Source organism: Wolffia australiana, chromosome 17 (genome assembly GCF_029677425.1).
Source record: "Wolffia australiana isolate 7733 chromosome 17, ASM2967742v1".
Classification (NCBI taxonomy): Eukaryota; Viridiplantae; Streptophyta; class Magnoliopsida; order Alismatales; family Araceae; genus Wolffia; species Wolffia australiana.
In genome coordinates this window covers 8,766,448-8,785,540 of record NC_135851.1, presented here as the reverse complement: position 1 = coordinate 8,785,540, position 19,093 = coordinate 8,766,448, and the positions used below count along the sequence as shown (strand labels likewise).

The 19,093-nt window shown below is 37.8% G+C and overlaps 2 protein-coding genes across 3 annotated transcripts; one reads left to right on the top strand and one right to left on the bottom strand.

Annotated features, from left to right (window-relative positions):
* The first annotated feature begins 9,128 nt into the window (after positions 1-9,128).
* Positions 9,129-12,387, top strand: LOC144714626 (amino acid transporter AVT6C-like). The gene is made up of 5 exons (XM_078589412.1): positions 9,129-9,554; positions 9,665-9,817; positions 10,812-11,015; positions 11,604-12,069; positions 12,137-12,387. Exons 1-5 carry the CDS (start codon positions 9,173-9,175, stop codon positions 12,261-12,263), a joined length of 1,332 nt encoding a protein of 443 aa, XP_078445538.1. The 5' UTR covers positions 9,129-9,172; the 3' UTR covers positions 12,264-12,387.
* On the bottom strand, positions 11,044-18,710 carry LOC144714625 (Pseudouridine synthase family protein). Of its 2 annotated transcripts, XM_078589411.1 has the most exons (8): positions 18,305-18,710; positions 18,185-18,220; positions 17,792-17,904; positions 15,651-15,799; positions 15,423-15,567; positions 14,723-15,133; positions 13,715-13,921; positions 11,044-11,063 (listed from the first exon to the last, which is right to left on the bottom strand). In XM_078589411.1, the coding sequence occupies exons 1-8, from the start codon at positions 18,555-18,557 to the stop codon at positions 11,061-11,063; spliced, it is 1,317 nt and encodes a 438-aa protein (XP_078445537.1). In that variant the 5' UTR covers positions 18,558-18,710; the 3' UTR covers positions 11,044-11,060. The 2 variants fall into 2 exon arrangements, with proteins under 2 accessions (XP_078445537.1, XP_078445536.1); XM_078589410.1 differs by lacking the exon at positions 11,044-11,063 and having other exon boundaries at positions 13,259-13,921; positions 18,305-18,709.
* Positions 18,711-19,093: the final 383 nt, after the last annotated feature.

The following is a 19,093-nucleotide window of genomic DNA, read 5'->3' as shown; positions in this document are numbered from 1 at the left end:
CAGACTTTGGAGTTTATACTCTAGATTTGGGGACTTCATATATTTTCCAAGGATAGGGATTTTTTAAAAAATTCTAAGGAGATATGAAAATGTAATGAAGACTAAAAATAAGGAACATAACTTACTTTTGATACCCATGCTAGTCATTCTTGGGTTTCCTCTTGTCGCTTCTCTTGCTCTTCTCATGTGATGCTTCTAGTCAGATTCTATTGTATGTAAATCAAATTTCTAGTGGTATAGTCTTAGGAAATGATCAGGAGATCGAATTCTATGAAGACCGTGTGGATATGTCTCAAGGCCAAACACTTGGAAGGCTTGATGAGATTCATTTATAGAACAATTTTTGGGTTTCAAGGGTTTGATTGAAACAAAAAATAAATGATCCATGTAGTCAAAAACTCTGAATAAAATAGTAATGTCAGTGTAAAACCAATGATGAAATCACCTTGGTGTGGATTGGATCCATAATTTTGTGGTTCCTCAAGAGAGTCATACTCAGGTGTCTAGACTTTATCTGCATCTATGTGGTCCCCAGCATGTCAAATCTCCTCCTCCATCTTGTGATTTTAGCGGTCCATACTCGTTTTTATCTTATTCTGGTCACATCAGCAATGGAGAGAAGCCAACGGGGTAGGGAGAAGAAGGTTGGGTTCATGAAAAATACTGGCCTGGATGAATATTTTTCAGGCCCTTTCCATATTTATACTCAATGGGAGTTCATATAAAAAACCACTTAATTTTTAATATATCTTCTAACGTCCAAAATAATATTTAGAAAAACAATTTTCACTAAGTATAAAAGGGAAATATTTGTATGTGACCATCTAGGTCCATGTTTCAATGTAGATAATGACTATTTTGGTGTAACCTTTATTCAACTTCCAAATGAATTACTTATGTCATCATATAGACAAACTCAATTTCTAGGTTGTCTCTAGAACATGTGAGGCCTAGCGACACCTCATGCGTTAGAAGATACAAAAAATATATATAATGATTCTCTTATAAAATCTCAGTGGCCTTGATTATTCTGTATGTATATTTCCTCATCTACCTTATGGTCAACTATCAAGCCCTAATTTGTCGTTTGAGTTAGTTCTAATGCATTGGGAAACTGAAGAAAAACTCTTCTCCGATATTCCACTACCTTAGCAAATTACTTTATAACAAGGGTGAAGAATATCATCCTAACCTCTCAATCATCATCGTGAACTTCTTGCTGCACCCAATTTAAGATTATTTGGAATTCCAAGACTAGGAATTTTAGTCATAGTCAGAGTACAATTCTCCATCCACAAGTTTTTTTGGTATCTCATTTTCAAGGACCACTTACACAACGGTGATATGAATTGATATGATTGATATTTTGGTACCATTCAGGGCTTCATACAGATAAATTGGGTATCCTTTTTCCACTAAAGATCTCCAATTGTATGCCCCGAGTGTCTCCATATAATGGCTACGGGATTCATGGCATGATAACTGATAGATTAATAAAATAATATTACTATTTTTAAATCATATTTCATACTAAAATTATTATAAATGTTTGTTATCAAATTTAAAATGAATAAATATATTTTTATAATAAAATTACAATTTATATGGATTTTCCCAACATCATATTAATTAAGAAAATAATTTTATAAGATGAAATATATTTTTTACAATTTTTTAACACTAAATTTGTTGACATGATTTTTAAGTCAAAAATATAAACTTATAATATTTTATGAAATAACATATATTTTATGGAATTATTGAACGCATTTTACAATTTCTCCAGATTTTGGAATCTCTCACCCATGTAAGCACTCCACAAAAAACTGAAGGAGAGAGAAACTCAAAGGGCTAAGAATGATTCAACTTCGAGTCATGAAAATGCAGAATAACTTTTGGACTCAAACTTTGAGTGTAGATTCATTTTTCACTCTTTTCTCCATCCATATCACGGGATCTATAAATAGACTCGTTATTCATTTAAAAATTATCCTAGAGTTGTTCCTAATTTAGTAGGCTGAGTGAAAGAAAGTGGTTTCAATATCCATGAAGTTTTCTTAATGTTCATCATTGGTTCAAGTTAAAAGAGAAATAGAGGGGAAGGGGCTCTCCCACTGTTGTAAATTGCCTTGATCCTAAAATAATAAATGGATCTATAGTGAGTCTTCTTGTGCTTACTTCATCGTCTTCTTTTTTACATCATCCATCCATCTACTTCCACCCATTCACATATACCCATATAAGTCATCCATCCATTTACTCATCATTCACATCTATTTGTGCCCAATTATACACATTAATTATCCCATATAGATTTATCATTATCATCCTTCTAATCTCTGCACATTTTTTTTGTTTTATTCTCATTCTCTTATTATTACCTGAGAAGTCATTTAGTCCCTAATACTCATTCCTGATGGATATAACCCTGTCTCGTCACTATCTAGTCAAAGTATTTTATGATTCCATATTTATTAAATTATTATTAGTTAACACACATATCAACAAAAAATTATTATCATAAAATTGTATTTATCAGTGAATGAGACTAGATAGTGATATTCTATTTGGATATTTTGATGTAATTCTTGATCATCCTTTGGATACAAATATTTATAACACATGATTAAAGGCTAGTAATCTTTGTATTATGATCTCTTTTTAATTCACTCATTCAAATTATGTATTCATGGACTTCATAAGCATGGCATATGCATTATATTTAACATATTATACTTAAAACATTGATCGAGATATGAAATGTGTGATTGACTTACCAGCCACGTATATTTCCATCAATTTCCCACTTAGATAAAAGTGAATCACTCTTAGTGAACAAACCCTTTGTTTTCTAGGTATGCTCAAAATACATGGAGCTAATAGTTTCTTCTATGGATCTGCTACATTTTTGGTCGATTGAACACTTTGACTATGACATGTCCTTTATAAATGATCTCCCTATTGAAGTAAAATCTCTTAGAAATTTTGTTAACTTTTAACAAGACCCTGACTCTTGCACTTGAGCAAATATCACCATCAGTATAATTCAGTCTTCCATTGTGAAATAAATTTTTGATTGAGATGTCAGAGGACAAAAACCCAGATTTTTACTGAATTAAATTGCACTAAACATAAAATATCATATTATTTATAAACTAATAACATTGCCACTCTTAATATTTATTAACTGTCAAGTGAACTTCAATATTCTCTCTTTATGAATATCTGAGTATAAATAAATATAATGCACTTGTATTTTTTACATGTTCTTATCTAAGTCAATTAACGATTTTTTTGGAAAAGATATTACTCTTAGACAACCTCTTATTTGATTGTATTTTATTCTACTACTACTTAATCTCATAATATGTTTTTGCAAAAATATTTTGGATCTCATTAGATGGTCCATGATTAAGTTCATTAGAATTGAGTATTTTATCAATAATTGTATCCCCAAAGTATCCTTTTAAAATTCATCCTTGATCGATAGTCCTTTTAGTATAATTTTAGTTTGAGTTTGTTAAAAAATCGTTGAAGTTCAAGAGTAATAAGAAACTGATAAATCACTAAAATAAATAGCATCAGATTTACATAGTCAAAATGAAAGTGACCTCTATTTAAGATTAAAAAAGGCTATAATTATTTTATTGTATATCTGCCATCGCTAAATTCTTTTTTCTTATTTGAATTATTTATCTAATAAATGTTTTAAGCAGTAATTTTGATATTTAAAATAAGGTGAAGAGAATTAACGTTCCAGATGAGAGTTAATTGAAGATCATATTGGATAAAAACCTAAAAATATGTCTGAGTGTCATGAGAGCATAAGACGAGGACAACATTTCAGGACTAGGTGGCTAAATTGACAATTATTATAACACCAGGCCTTTGATATAGATGTGTACAAGACCTTAGAATTCATGAACTTCATTATATTTTATTTAGTTATGGATTTGATAGACATGACTCTCCAAACAAATACAAAATTGTAATCACAATATTATTTAATCAATTTTATAATGATAGTAAAAATCTACATATTCTTTCTATTTTTATTTTTACGAACCATTTTCCTTTTATTTCTCATAGAATTAAATTTTTAAGTCAAAGTAAAATTTTAATTCTATGAGAAATAAATGCAAGATGGTTCCTGAAAATAAAATTCCTAAGAATATATATATTTACTATCATTATAAAATTGATTAAATAATTTTGTGACTATAATATTGTACTTGTTTCGAGAGTCGTCTATCAAATCCATAACTAGATCAAATAGAATCAAGTTTTTGAAATCTAAGTTCTTATACACATCTATATCAAAGGCCTGGTGTTTTAATAATCGTCAACTTAGCCACCTAGTCCTACATGTTAATTTTTTACTCTAAAAGGGGGACAGGTAACCAACTCAACCTAGGATTATTGATTTTTCATAATAAAAAATTAATTTGATAAAAAATTATTTAGAATTGAATATGGTTCTCAAGATAGGATGGATAGATGCCATCTCTATAGAAGCTAAGGGATTAAAAGTATACATACTAAGTAGTGATTTTGAGAGAACCATTTCATTTTGTTTCTCATAGAATTAATTTTTAAGTCAATTAAAATATTTTAGGGCCCTTAAAACGGTTGTATGACTAAACCTATGATTTATTGTGATTGAAATATTCTTGGTGTGTTATACAATCCTTTAGATTTTTATTCTGATGCAATAAACTATGCTCTGTAATTATAGTTCCGGAGTGTCCGGGACGTGGATGATGGATGGGACGGGACGAAGATCACCCCGTCTGACGTCCAGATATTTCAACTTCGTCCAAACAGTCCTGTCCAGGGATTTGTCCATTGAAGAAAAAAATCATCCACGTACCGACTTTGCCAGTTTCGTGCCGTCCGGAGAAAAACCATCCCATCTGTCCTCCCAGACCAAAAAAATCACGTCTTGAATTTTTAATATACTTTTAATACGTATTTTTCTAAGTTTTTTAGGGAAATATGGAGGAGAAAGAAAGCAGAGGGACGTATGTACAATTACTTTTGGGCGGCATCAGTTTGCGCGCGTGAAAAAAAGCAGGGACTTTGATGCAAAATCTCAAGGAATTGATATAGAAATGCCATGTGGCAAGATCTCAACTGTCGGAAGCAAATCCGACGGATTTTTGCCCATCCCTTACCATCCATCATCCGAGCCTTCTGGATGGGATAATTTTTTCGTCTGACGATAGGAAACCGTCCCATTCATTCGTCCCAGGATGAATTTCCTTCCCAGTTCTTGTCCAGTCTCGCGGACGGGATGATTTTTTTTCCTGGGATGAAAAAACCGTCCCGTCCGCATCCCTGCACTATATCTGTAATTTATTTTTCCTCCACGATATCCTAGCATTAAAAAGCTGCAATTGAAAAAAATACCCCCTATTTTTTAAAAATTGTGTAAACAAATTTCCTATTATATTTCTGACAACATTTTTATTTTATTGTATAAGGCACATGGTTCCAACAGAAAAAATATGCCAAAATTCATAAGAAGACACCATAAAATATTTATATGCATTATATTTTAAATATTTTAATGTTTAGAACCACAGGTGTCTGAATCAGTTCAACCCCAGTCAGAGCCAGCCCATAAGTTAAAGAATTTTATTCAAATGTGCATTGGATCTTCAATGAATCGGTGGTGTGCACCTTTAAAATTGAGCCAACTTTTTCCCTAGCTATTCCTCTCTCTCTATTATATTATCATCCATTTCTCCTCTTCTCTCAAAATCAGAACTTATTATGTATATTTTTTAATCCTTTGCTTCTATAGAGACGACACATATGCTTCCCATCTTGGGACCCAAGTTCAATTATTAATATGTTTTGATCAAATTCTTTTTTTATTATGAAAAATCAATAACCCTATATTGAGTTGGTTACCCCCCCCTTTTAGCGTAAAAATTGAATAACATAGGACTAGTTGGCTAAGTGGACTATTATTAAGACCCCAAGACCTTTGATATAGATGCGTATAAGGCATTAGATTTCACGAATTTGATTATATTTGATTTAGTTATGGACTTGGTAGGTATGTCTCCTGAAAGAATTTTGAAATTATAATTACAAAATTATTTAATCAATTGTATAATGACAGTAAAAATCTATATATTCTTAGTAATTTTATTTTTAGAAACCATCTTCCTTTTATTTCTCATATAATTAAAAATTTTAAGTCCAAGTAAAATATTTTAGGCCTCTTAAAACGGTTCTATGACTAATCCAATAATTTATTCTGATTGAAATATTCATGGCATGTTACACAATCCTGAAGATTTTTATTCTGATTTAATAAATTATTTTCTGTAATTTATTTTTCCCGTATGATTTCCTAGCATTAAAATTCTGCAGTTAAAAAAATACCAGAAACCTTTTAAATTTAGTGTCATCAAATTCGTTACTATATTTCTGGCAAAAGTTGTATTTTAATGTTAGAGACACATGGTTCCAGCAGAAAACAAGATGCCAAAATTCATAAGAAGACACCATAATTATGTCAGAAAAATATTATATGCATTATCCTTTTAGTATTTTAATGTGCATAACCAGAGGTGTCTAACTCAGTTCAATGCACAATCAGACCCAGCCAACAAGTTAAAGATGTGTATGTGAAGCGTGTACAGAATCTTCAATGGGTTCGACGTGTGCGTCTTCAAAATTGACCCAATTTTGTCCCTATATATTCCTCTCGCTACTATATTATCATGCATTTCTCCTCTCCCCTCAAAATCAGTACTTAGAACGTATACTTTTAATCGTTAGATTTTACGAACCACCAAATTTAAAATTTTTGTTTCAACAAATTGTCTATTATATTTCTGGTACAAGTTTTATTTTAATGTATGAGACACATGGTTCCAGCAGAAAACAAGATGCCAAAATCATAAGAAGACACCATAATTATGTCACAAAAATATTATATGCATTATCTTTTTAGTATTTTAATGTGTAGAACCACAGGTGTCTAACTCAGTTCAATGCACAAGCAAACCCAGCCCACAAGTTAAAGAAGTTAATGTCAAGAGTGCACGAAATCTTCAATAGATTTGGCGTGTGCGCCTTCAAAATTGATCCAATTTTGTCCCTATTTATTCCTCTCTCTACTTCACTATCATGCATTTCTCCCCTTCTCTCAAAATCACTACTTATTATGCATATTTTTTAATCCTTAGCTTCTACAGAGACGACACCTATGCATCCTATCTTGAGACCCAAGTTGAATTCTTAATATGTTTTGATCAAATTCATTTTTTTATTATGAACAACCGATAACCCTAAACTGAGTTTACTACCCCTCCCCTGATTACCCCAAAAAATTCAACAATATATAAGGTACCAATTTCAGTATTTGTTCATTTCTTTCATCCGAATGATAAAGGTATAAAGGAGATATACCAATGTATAAAAAATCCATTTAGAGTTGAAACTCAGCATTCATTTTATATAATGACTCCTGTCACCTGGGTCTTCTCATCATAAGTCTATTTCATACCAAATAGAGATAACTTTCACCTGTTGTAGTCATGTCAACAAATCTAGCACTACTTATAATCAGGATTAACCATAATTAATAAAAGGGTAGTGACAGAATCAACTACCAGATGACACAAACACCTCTCCAGTCTCCAATTCAATCCCCTCCGTTGAAACTCTGATGACGTGACAAACCCAATCCAGAGAAGATTTCGATCCCAATCCAGCCGTGCAACCCTCTCTAACCAAGCCATGCCCATCCGCAACTCCGGTTCCGGGCAAGCCACGTCGCCCGTCCACGTCAAAGCCCATAGAAACACACCTTCAAAACAACCGAAATGGCGTCTACATTCACTATCCCAGGCCAAAGCTGAGAGCGACCAGACGTAAAAAAATGAAGGAAAAGAGAAGTTTAAGATACTACTGGCAGAGAGCGACCTGGCGTAAAAAAATGAAGGTAAAGAGAGAAGTTTTAAGATAATACCGGGGGAGGAGCGACCAAGCGTAGAAAAATAACGGTAAAGAAAGAAGTTTAAGATAGTACCGTGGGAGGAGCGACCAGACGTAAAAAATGAAGGTAAAGAGAGAAGTTTTAAGATAATACCGTGGGAGGAGCGACCGGACGTAAAAAATGAAGGTAAAGAGAGAAGTTTTAAGATAATACCGGGGTAGGAGCGACCAGACGTAGAAAAATGAAGGTAAAGAGAGGAGTTTTAAGATAATACCGGGGGAGGATCGATCAGACGTAAAAAATGAAGGTAAAGAGAGAAGTTTTAAGATAATACCGGGGGAGGAGCGACCAAACGTAGAAAAACAAAGGTAAAGAAAGAAGTTTAAGATAGTACCGTGGGAGGAGCGACCAGACGTAAAAAATGAAGGTAAAGAGAGAAGTTTTAAGATAATACCGTGGGAGGAGCGACCGGACGTAAAAAATGAAGGTAAAGAGAGAAGTTTTAAGATAATACCGGGGTAGGAGCGACCAGACGTAGAAAAATGAAGGTAAAGAGAGGAGTTTTAAGATAATACCGGGGGAGGATCGATCAGACGTAAAAAATGAAGGTAAAGAGAGAAGTTTTAAGATAATACCGGGGGAGGAGCGACCAAACGTAGAAAAACAAAGGTAAAGAGAGAAGTTTAAGATAGTACCGGGGGAGGAGCGACCGGACGTAAAAAATGAAGGTAAAGAGAGAAGTTTTAAGATAATACCGGGGGAGGAGCGACCAGACGTAGAAAAATGAAGGTAAAGAGAGAAGTTTTAAGATAATACCGGGGGAGGATCGATCAGACGTAAAAAATGAAGGTAAAGAGAGAAGTTTTAAGATAATACCGGGGGAGGAGCGACCAAACGTAGAAAAACAAAGGTAAAGAGAGAAGTTTAAGATAGTACCGGGGGAGGAGCGACCGGACGTAAAAAATGAAGGTAAAGAGAGAAGTTTTAAGATAATACCGGGGGAGGAGCGACCAGACGTAGAAAAATGAAGGTAAAGAGAGGAGTTTTAAGATAATACCGGGGGAGGATCGATCAGACGTAAAAAATGAAGGTAAAGAGAGAAGTTTTAAGATAATACCGGGGGAGGATCGACCAGACGTAGAAAAATGAGGGAAAAGAGAGGAGTTTAAGAGAGTAGGGGGGGGAGGAGGGGGGGGGAGAATTTCAACTCCGACGATGGCTCCGCCGACGAGCAGCGCGGGCAGCGCGCAGACGCCGCTGCTGCCCACGTACGACGCGGCGGAGAGCGTTCATGGCTCCGCCGCTGTCTCGGGCGCGGTGTTTAACTTGTCTACGAGCATTATCGGCGCGGGGATAATGTCGATACCCGCCACGCTGAAGGTTCTCGGCGTTGTCCCTGCCTTGTCGCTTATTCTCGCCGTGGCGATACTCTGCGACGTGTCCGTGGAGTTTCTCTTGCGGTACACGCACTCCGGGAAGGTCATGTCCTACGCGGGGATAATGGCGGAGTCGTTCGGGAAGGCTGGCGCGATGGCGTTGCAGCTCTGCGTCGTGCTTACCAATCTTGGTGCGCTTATCATGTATCTGATAATTATCGGTGAGATGATGGAGTCGATTATCGTTTCTTGTTCGGTTGTTGTTTTTTTTTTTGGGTTTGTTTTTTTTTGTTTGATGGGTCTTGATTTGTGGTTTGGATTGGGGGGGAAGGGGATGTGTTGGCTGGGAATCAGTCGGAAGGAGATGGGCATTTGGGCGTGTTGGAGGAGTGGTTTGGAGGGCAGTGGTGGAACTCGCGGCCTGCGGCTCTGTTGTTCACTCTTGTTGTGGTTTTGCTCCCTCTTCTGCTGCTCCGCCGTGTAGGTCAGTTCTCTCTCTCTCTCTCTATCTACATCTCTCTCTCGATCTACATCTCTCTCTCGCTCCCGATCTCTCGCGATCACTCTCCCGATCTCTCTCTATCTCTCTTTCTCTCTCTCTATCTACATCTTTCTCTCCCTCTCTACATCTCTTTCTCTCCGTCTCTCCCTCTCTACATCTCTCCCTCTCCCGATCTCTCTCTCCCCTCTCTCTCTCCCTCTCTCCTGATCTCTCTCTCTCCCCCCTCTCTCCTGATCTCTCTCTCTCCCTCTCTCCCCCTCTCTCCAGATCTCTCTCCCTCTCTCTCCCGATCTCTCTCTCTCTCCCTCTCTCCCACTCTCTCTCTCTCTCCCTCTCTCTCTTTATCTACCACTCTCTCTCTTTCTCTCTCTCTCCCGCTCTACCACTCTCTCTCTCTATCTATCTCTCTATCTACCATTCTCTCTCTGCCTCTCTCCCGATCCACCACTCTCTCTCTCCAAACCCCCGCATCTACCTCACTCTCTCTCGATCTATCTCTCACTCGTTCGATCTCTCTCTCTCCATCATCACTTCTACCTCACTCTTCCAACAAATGTGTCCATCACCAGTACATCCACCAACCTATCTACCCATTTATTATTTGTTTTGATAAGAAATAAAGGAGGCACAATAAATTAATTTGCCATGTATCTAACAACCACTATAAACATCCTTCCTTCCATACACTTTGACAGTTACCAATCTATCCATCAGTCTTTCAATGTACCAACATCAAGCCATCCATCAATCTTTCAATGTACCAACTTATCAACTCATCCATCAATCTTTCATTGTACCAACATGTCAACTCATCCATCAATCTTTCAATGTACCAACATATCAAATTATCCATATATATTATATGGGATCTACCCATCAATCAATATATCCATCCATCTATGCATATAGTTTTCATGATTGTTATAATTGAACATCTGGGCTGAGCATAGATCCCTTGATCCTGGACTGGATGCAGACTCTCTACAGTATTCCTCTGCAATGTCGGTCTTCCTGGCGGTGGTCTTCGTGGCAATCAGCTGCGCCTTGGCAGTAGTCGCGCTGATCAAAGGCTCAACCATGAGCCCCAGGCTTCTACCTGACTTAAGTTCTGGCACCTCCTTCTACGACCTCTTCACCGCTGTCCCGGTCATCGTCCTGGCCTTCACCTTCCACTTCAATGGTGACCATCTCTTCTCCACGCTCTTTATGTTGGAGATCACCATCCTCACTAAATTTCAATAAAAGAAGTAACAACCTTGCTATCAGCAGCTATAGCTTTTATCACAGAAGTACATGCTATGTATCTTCTCAACATTTAGGCTGTATATTGATCTCGCGCCCTCTACAGCTGACAAAACACAATGTGTCTGGACCATCTATAGGCCAGAAGAAGGTGTTGGAGATCAATATCATACCTAAATATTAAGAAGAGAAGTAGCACAATTGCTATCAGCTATAGCTTTTATCAAAATAGTAGACACTACTTATCTTCTCGACATTTAGGTAGTCTGTAGATCTCCAACACTCTCCCATTCACAAATTTAGTGCACGAATGCAAACAGGATGGTTTTTTCATCCCTGGGATGAAAAAACATACTTTGTGCTTTGGTGCAGTCCAGTGACAAGTGTTGGTAGTGGGGAAGTGTTAGAGATCGAAACCCAGCCTAAATATTAAGAAGATAAATAGTGCCCTTGATATCAGCTATAGCTTTTTAAATGGAGAAATACAAAACTAACGACTGGTATGTTTCACTTGTCCTTCACTCAGTTCACCCCATCCGAGCCGAGTTGAACAAGTCATCAGACATGACGAAGGCTGTGAGGATATCTCTGGTTCTTTGCTCCACCATCTACGCCGCCGTCGGCCTCTCTGGCTACCTCCTCTTTGGTGATGCCACCATGGCAGACATACTCTCCAACTTTGATGGTGTTGCTGGCTCTGGCATTGCATCATTGATCAATGACCTTGTACGCCTCAGCTACGGCCTCCACCTTATCCTCGTCTACCCTCTCCTCAACTTCTCTCTTCGCATAAACTTGGATGGGCTGTTCTTCCCCAACTCACGTCCATTGCCATATGACAACACCCGTTTCCTCTGTTTGACTGTGGGGCTTGCGGTGCTTGTCTACATCGCTGCCATTGTCATCCCCAACATATGGACACTTTTTCAGTTCTTTGGTTCCACTTCTGCAGTCTGTCTATCACTCATCTTCCCCGCCTCCATTGTCCTCAAGTAAGAACTTTGACTAGGACATGGTAAACTCCTCTGTAGATTCTTAACTATTGTTTTTTTTCTGCAGAGACGTGCACGGTATTGCTCGCCGGGTTGACAAGCTGGTGGCGGCAGCGATGATTATGTTGGCAGTGGTGACGAGTGGCATCGCCATATCTTCCAATGTGATGAGTTACTTCAAAGGCCAAGTTTGATCAGGTCTTTGAAAAGAATTTCTTTTGGACGATGAATCATGTAAGTTATACAAAAAAAATGCGAGAATTGTAAGGCGAGTATATACTAGTGCATTAATTACACTATTTTTCTTTTGGACGACCACTTATCACCTTATGTGTTGGTCTAATGTAGGTTTACTATGACAGGTGACCCTACTACGGAATGACATAAATGAACAGGTAGAGTATTCACCAAATTGAAGAATGGTACTTTGGGTGTCGTTTAGGACACATACAGAAATCAATCAAACATATTTATAACATCCTAATCTTTCACTATCACTAGGATCATCCAAGTGATGGGAGATAACCTGGAGAGAATGGGTTGGCCGAGATAAATAGAGATTTGGAAGCTTGAGATATGGAGATCTAAGATATAACTCAAACCTTTGCAAGAAAATCTCAAAGGGAGAGAAATGAAATGGAATTGAATCTCAGACCTTAGCAAGTAAATCCCAAAGAGAGGCTGAGGTATACAGCCATCAGGCGCCCTTTCGTGGGGGAGAAACGATGAGTGAAATACCATGATTCTTCCCCGTTACTTTCATGCCATTGATGCGGTCATAGCTGCCTTAATTAACTCAGGCTACGCATGACATGAGTTTTAGAGCTTACCCATGTCTGAACCCATGAGGCGTCATAATAATAATCCATGCACTCTAAGCACTCAAAAGAATATATGAATTTTTCATTAGATTTTGGTAACCGTGAAATTCATATTTCATATGCATGATGATGCCTTTCCTACCCTAGGCATAACTTCGTCTCTCTAGATGTGCCTAAAAATGATAAAAATCATTTCCTGTTCTTCAAAATAAAAGAGTGAAAATTTTGGGAGTTTTAGAAATGTTTAAAAATAAAATAAATTAAGTGTGACATAGTGTGGTTTAGAATTCATAGATTTACGCTTCATGTGCCTTGTTTCTCAGAACAACATGAACTTTCGTATACTCAATATGATATGCTATGGATCATTTCAGAAACTATGCCCACTTACCCCATCAAGATATCATGGCATTACGGAGTGGTCAATCCAAGCCTGAACGATGGCTCCAGAGAACAAAATCCAGTGCTTTTGATGTAAATTTGACAGGAAAACACAAAATAAATGCACAACACTTGAACAAGTCTTTTCCCAGTGAATAATTTCATCTTTCCTTAATTAAAGATCTCAAGACACCTTTATCATTCTCTATCATATACTTCATGTGCTAGCAAACTGCAGTTGAGGCTTTTTCTTTTGGGGCTAAATAAATGTCTTTCCAATTTACTAAAGCTCCCCGAACTTGGTTCAATTCGTCATCTGGTATTCTGCATTGTTCCAAATTCTCAAGCCACTCATTCCACGGATAGCTGGTAGAGTCCATGAATTTAGATATCCCAGGAAGAAGAACAGAAGCATAGAACTCGTCAACCAGTTTCTGAGTTACCTCCGATTCGGTCATTGCTTTGAATTCAGGCCTCACGATCTTTCCTGGTCGGCCCCTTACGGAAAACTGGTTTCCCCTTAGTACCAGGACCTCGGAAGGGGCTATGGGTAGAACTACCCGGGAAAATTTGGCAAGGGACATCTCGATAATGTCATCTGGCAGAAGCCTCCTCTTCACTGCGACTGCAGTACCAACCATTTTTCTAATCTGAAATATTTAAAAGCAAATAATGTTGGATCAAAAACATGGGACAGCTTACTAATTCCTCAGTTTACTGATAAGAGTTTAACAGCCATAAACAACAAATAATAAAGAGAATTTGGAACTCACAATACTTATTAGATTTTCAAATAGAGCCACAGCCAAAAATTACCCTCTTTTTATTATGATATTGACCTTGGTACATGTTTCTATCCACGAAGGATTTTGGAAGGGAAGAGAGACAAGGATAGAAAAAAAAGATATCAAGATACCAATGGCCACAGGCCTGGGTTCAAGCCCCTGCACCATACCGGAGGATCTATCTGGCTGATTTGATTCAATTTCAACTTCTTGCCTCCCCTTCTTAGGTGAGGGCTAAATGGATTTAAAGGAAGAATCACTCTAAATGCAAAAGACGGAAATAACCCTGACAACGGTTGGGATCCTATCAAACTACACTTTGGGGAGGGCTACAATATATGATGGGAACAACCTTTAGAGAAAATCACAGAAATATCCCTGAGAGGGATTAGAGGTCCTATAAAACTACCCTTTGCGAAGGGCTACAGTATTTAAAGGGAAACAACACTTATGACAAATCACAGAACTACCCATGACAATGGCTGGATGTCTTATCAAACTGTTCCTAGGGGGGTTACAGGTGTCTAAAGGAAACTAGTTTTAAGTGCAAATGATGGAAAAACCACACACTAGGGTTGGGATTCTATCCCTGGACACGTGTTTCTCTTTAGGGAATGATGACATAATATAATGAAATGTCAACACAAATAACAAAGATCTCCTTACCTGGTGCAGCATGAAAGACTCCCCACATATAAATAATTCAATATAATTACCCTCCAGAGAATTCTCCAGTTTTCCAGCAGTGCATGTATAGATCTTTCTGAAGTGGGCAGCACCAATTCTATCCAATTCATCAGGCTCATGTAGCCACCTGGCGCGGACAACCTTGGAGGAATCTTTGGCTACACCTCCCAGTTCTGCAGATTCTACATCAGAGTCTTCGTCAGAGAGAGAGCTCCCAAGTTCGTCATCATGGGAAAGCCCAAAATCCTCTGTGTCTGAGTTTTTTTCTGTCTCTGTCAAGGGTGCAGATGAATCTTTTAATGGAATGATTCTTCTAGCCCCGTGGCACTTTTTTAATGATTTTTTCCTATATTTAGATCTTGACGTGTAATTGTGGAAAGGATGCTCTCCCTGCACCAAAAAAATTACATCAATTAATCATGATGAGCAAAAGTATTAAAATGGAAATCACAGTAATATCTTAATAGGCTTTATAAGTTACGGAAATATTGACATTTAAAAAAAATGCATTAATAAAATGGAAAGAGATTATTTGGATAGGGGTAGTTTATTATATCAAAAAAATAAAAAAATCTGATTGAGTAACAGATTCTAGTAGCTCAAGTGAATATACATTACTGTTCAATCAGCTGTGTAGGAAATAATTTCATGAGTCAGAACCGAATAAACAGGAGCATACCTCAAATTTTTCCAATATATTATTGAAGTCTGACAAATGCTTATCAATTTCTGCAGGACTGCTGTCTCTTCTGAGTCCAATTATCTCACCGGGTAGAAGATAAGAGTACATACGAGCGTTGCACTCCCGTCTTGCATCAAAGCTCCTGGAACAGGGTTTCCAGATAATATGTAGTCAAATAAAAGAACGAACTCATTTATGATGATGATTGTCAGTGAGTTGACTTACCTTTGGGAAGGCAGAATGCTGAAAACTTTAATGTTCCTGGGGAGATGATCATTAATAAAGCTCGCTAGGAAAATACCATAAGGATCATCATTCCATGCACTTTCAGGAATCTCCATTTTCATGGAAATCATCGTCGCCAATGAATGAACCTGATGATTGTCATTAATGGAACCAAAACGGAATAAATTTCTAGCTCATAGATTTTATTTGGGAATAAAAAACAAAAGGGTAGAATGAGAGACGAATATGAGGAAAGGTGGCATAACACCAGTAGGCATATTGGATATGACAAAATCTGACATTATATCAATCCCATAAATCCCAACCTACAGATGCCAGTGGCATGTACACTTTCACAAGATACCAGTTGCCATTCAAATATTCGTAACCAATCAAGAATAAAACGTTGCATATATGACACAATAAAATAAAAATATTTTGAAATTTTTGTTACATCTCTGTTGGGTAAAAAGGCGTAACTACATGGAAAACCCAGACAATGCGCGATCTCACACTGGCAGCCGAACAACACAACTCGCCAAATGATAATATCCACTCCAAAATATGATGGTCCAAAGATGTTGATGAAGAAGAGTGAGAGAAAGGTTCATGGAAAGAGGAAAAACCAACAGGGAAATAGACAGGCCAGATCGACACTGTCCCGATTGGGTGGCGAGAGGATCTCTCAACACCCTCCTTGAGCTCTCGCTTGAGCTCCCAGCCTGAGAATATTTTCTTCCTTCTCCTCTTTGTTATAATGCTCCCTTTTCTTTATAGGTTGTTAGCTGACCTAGCCTCGCCCCGCGTCTGACCCAAGGAGCTTGGCGTGTAAGCGACGGGAGCTACTTTCGGTTTTCTATTTTTTTCCAAATATGTCCTCGTCAGTTGCGTATCAATTTTACAAAAGGATTTCAAATCAATGCATCATCATTCTGATACGACTCCAACCCTTGACAAGTCGTGTGATAGCGAAATGCTCAAGGATTTCAACAATCAACTTCAGAGAAATCAGCGTCCAGTTATAGAATTCTAAAAAAGGAAGAGAAATAGTAGAAGTAAGAGTGGCAAGATGGATATGGAAAGAAAGATCGAAGTAGGGAAAGTCGGATGCGACAATCCCTCCCTCTGGATATGGCAGCTCCTGCTCTCCAGGCTGCAGCTTCTGCAACAGAATTTCAAGATCTCCTTCCCTCTTCCCCCCAGTGGGCTATTTATAGCCTATTCCGTTGACCAATTAGTTCTTGGTTGACCAACGATGTTTGGTCCGCTGGTAAGTCTGAGGTAGGCCCGTATCACATTCCAAGTATAGATCTCATCCATGTGATCAGTGAATTTCATTCCATTATCCCAGATAGGATGAAATTTCATATCATATCAATGATTTACATAACCCAACCTGCAGATGATATAAACCTGCTCACTTTCACAATTTATAAGTTAGTCATGTCACACCTTAGTTGACAATCGACTGTTATAGGGATTCACTGTCCTAGGACTAACTCTCCATTAACATCCAAAATTGTGATTATCATCATCACAGTCCAGTGTGACGATGACAATCACATTTTTTGTCATCGTCAGCCTAATACCATGTGAGTGATGATAGTAATGACCACTACACCATAGTGTGTCATCCTGGCATGAATGAATGATGTGCAAGATAATGACTCAGTATCATCCTCTCGTAATCCTCAGCAAGAAATAGATGCTTCTAGTGGCAGGGACAGGCGAAAAGGTCGGTAATCCCAGCAGTCGGAAGCTTGGGGGCGCAGCAGCAGCAACAGATCGGCAGCGGCAGGCAGAGCGCCGGATTTGCCAACTCCATATTCATCATTATTGCATTGCCAACTTCTGCCACTGAAATGATGACAATTTCATCATCTTCATCCTAGTCACAGGAGATTGACGATGATGACTACATTGTCATCTTCATTGGCATCCTAGCAAAAACAAATGACGAGGACAGTGACAACTCGTCATTGTCCCATCGTCATTGTCATCATGGATGTTGAACCTGAATATATCCAAGCATTTTTTTTATAAAAACGAATCGAGCATGGGATATTTTCACAGAATAACCAATTCTATTGATGGAAAGCTGGAGTTCTAAAAATAACAAACCAGGCAATGCTCATCCTTACTCCTTTATCAGTTCTGCTGCTTCTACCCCATCCAACTTTCTGCAGATGTCCGTAATTACTCTCCAGAATCCCTCCTGCTTTAAAAATTGCAGTTTCTAGCTCTCCTTCTATCGCTACACAAAAATGATATGAAGATGGTTTAGCAAAACACAATCATATTGTGCCCCTCTTCCATCAAGATCAACTATTCGAAGCTTAACACAGTCCAAAAAATAATAAAGACATTATTTCGTTTCATTAACTTGAAGGAGAACACAATGAAATTACAGATGAGATGTTACATTGAACTCCCACAAATGAAATGAAAATGTCGAATAGATGGAAAACGAGGAATTTAAGTTCTTCTTCAAGAAGAACTAATGAGGGATAGGATAGAAGATGCGGATGTCTTACTCGAGGAGGAGTCCTGGTCAATCTGCTTCTGCAGACCTGAAAATATTGCACGAAGCTAAAGATTAGGAAGCTGGCACGGCAGTCACCGATAAAAAAATAAGAGAAATACAAGAAAATCACCTCGGTAATCCGTCCCAACATAACCAACGCGCATCACAACTTTCTTCTTGCGATACGACTCCCATTTCCTCTCTGAGTCGGCAAGAGCGGAAGAGCTACAGAAGACCCTTTGAATAGCACAATTTCTAGATTGCGGAAGACACCGTCGATTCGGCAAACAATGAAATAATCTTCCGTTCGTGTTCGTGTATGGACGAACCCATGATGGGAAAAGGTGGCAGCGGAGGGATGAACTGCCCCCCAATCCCATCATCCCCACGAGCTAAGAACTCGACCGCAAAGATCTCTAATTATCTACCTTCCGGAAAAATCAGAACTGTTTTTTTCTGTCGGAAGAAGAAACAAATTGATTGGGCACGGATTCAAGATTGCAGATTTAAACTACCCATGTGACGGATACCGCTTAACAATCGATGGATTGAATATATATTCAAGAATCTGACTTGGGAAGAACTGTCTCACTAGATAATTACTTATAAAGTTAAAGTCTAAATAATTCTTTGAATTAACATATGTTATGAATACAATTCCAGTTTCTAACTAATGGAAGATTCAGGAATTTAAGTACCCCTGTTGAGGATATCGCTGAATTATTGATGGCTTAAGTCTCTGATCAAAATTATCATGGGACTAAGGAATAATGGTTCTAACTTAAGGAAATTTCAGGAATTCAAGATGGTAAATTAAAAGTACCCATGTTAAGGATATTGTTGAATTATTGGTGGCTAAAAGTCTCTGACCAAAAAAATCATGGGACTAGGGAATAATGGTTTTACTAACCAACCCCAC

Excerpts from the sequence above, each read along its gene's own strand:
- LOC144714626 (XM_078589412.1), top strand. The coding sequence starts at position 9,173 with ATGGCTCCGCCGACGAGCAGCGCGGGCAGCGCGCAGACGCCGCTGCTG. Across the intron at positions 9,555-9,664 it reads CATGTATCTGATAATTATCG|GGGATGTGTTGGCTGGGAAT; the intron begins GTGAGATGATGG and ends TTGGGGGGGAAG. Across the intron at positions 11,016-11,603 it reads CTTCACCTTCCACTTCAATG|TTCACCCCATCCGAGCCGAG; the intron begins GTGACCATCTCT and ends TCCTTCACTCAG.
- LOC144714625 (XM_078589410.1), bottom strand. The coding sequence starts at position 18,557 with ATGATGGGATTGGGGGGCAGTTCATCCCTCCGCTGCCACCTTTTCCCA. Across the intron at positions 18,221-18,304 it reads TGTTGGGACGGATTACCGAG|GTCTGCAGAAGCAGATTGAC; the intron begins GTGATTTTCTTG and ends CAATATTTTCAG. Across the intron at positions 15,568-15,650 it reads AGCATTCTGCCTTCCCAAAG|GAGCTTTGATGCAAGACGGG; the intron begins GTAAGTCAACTC and ends ACCCTGTTCCAG.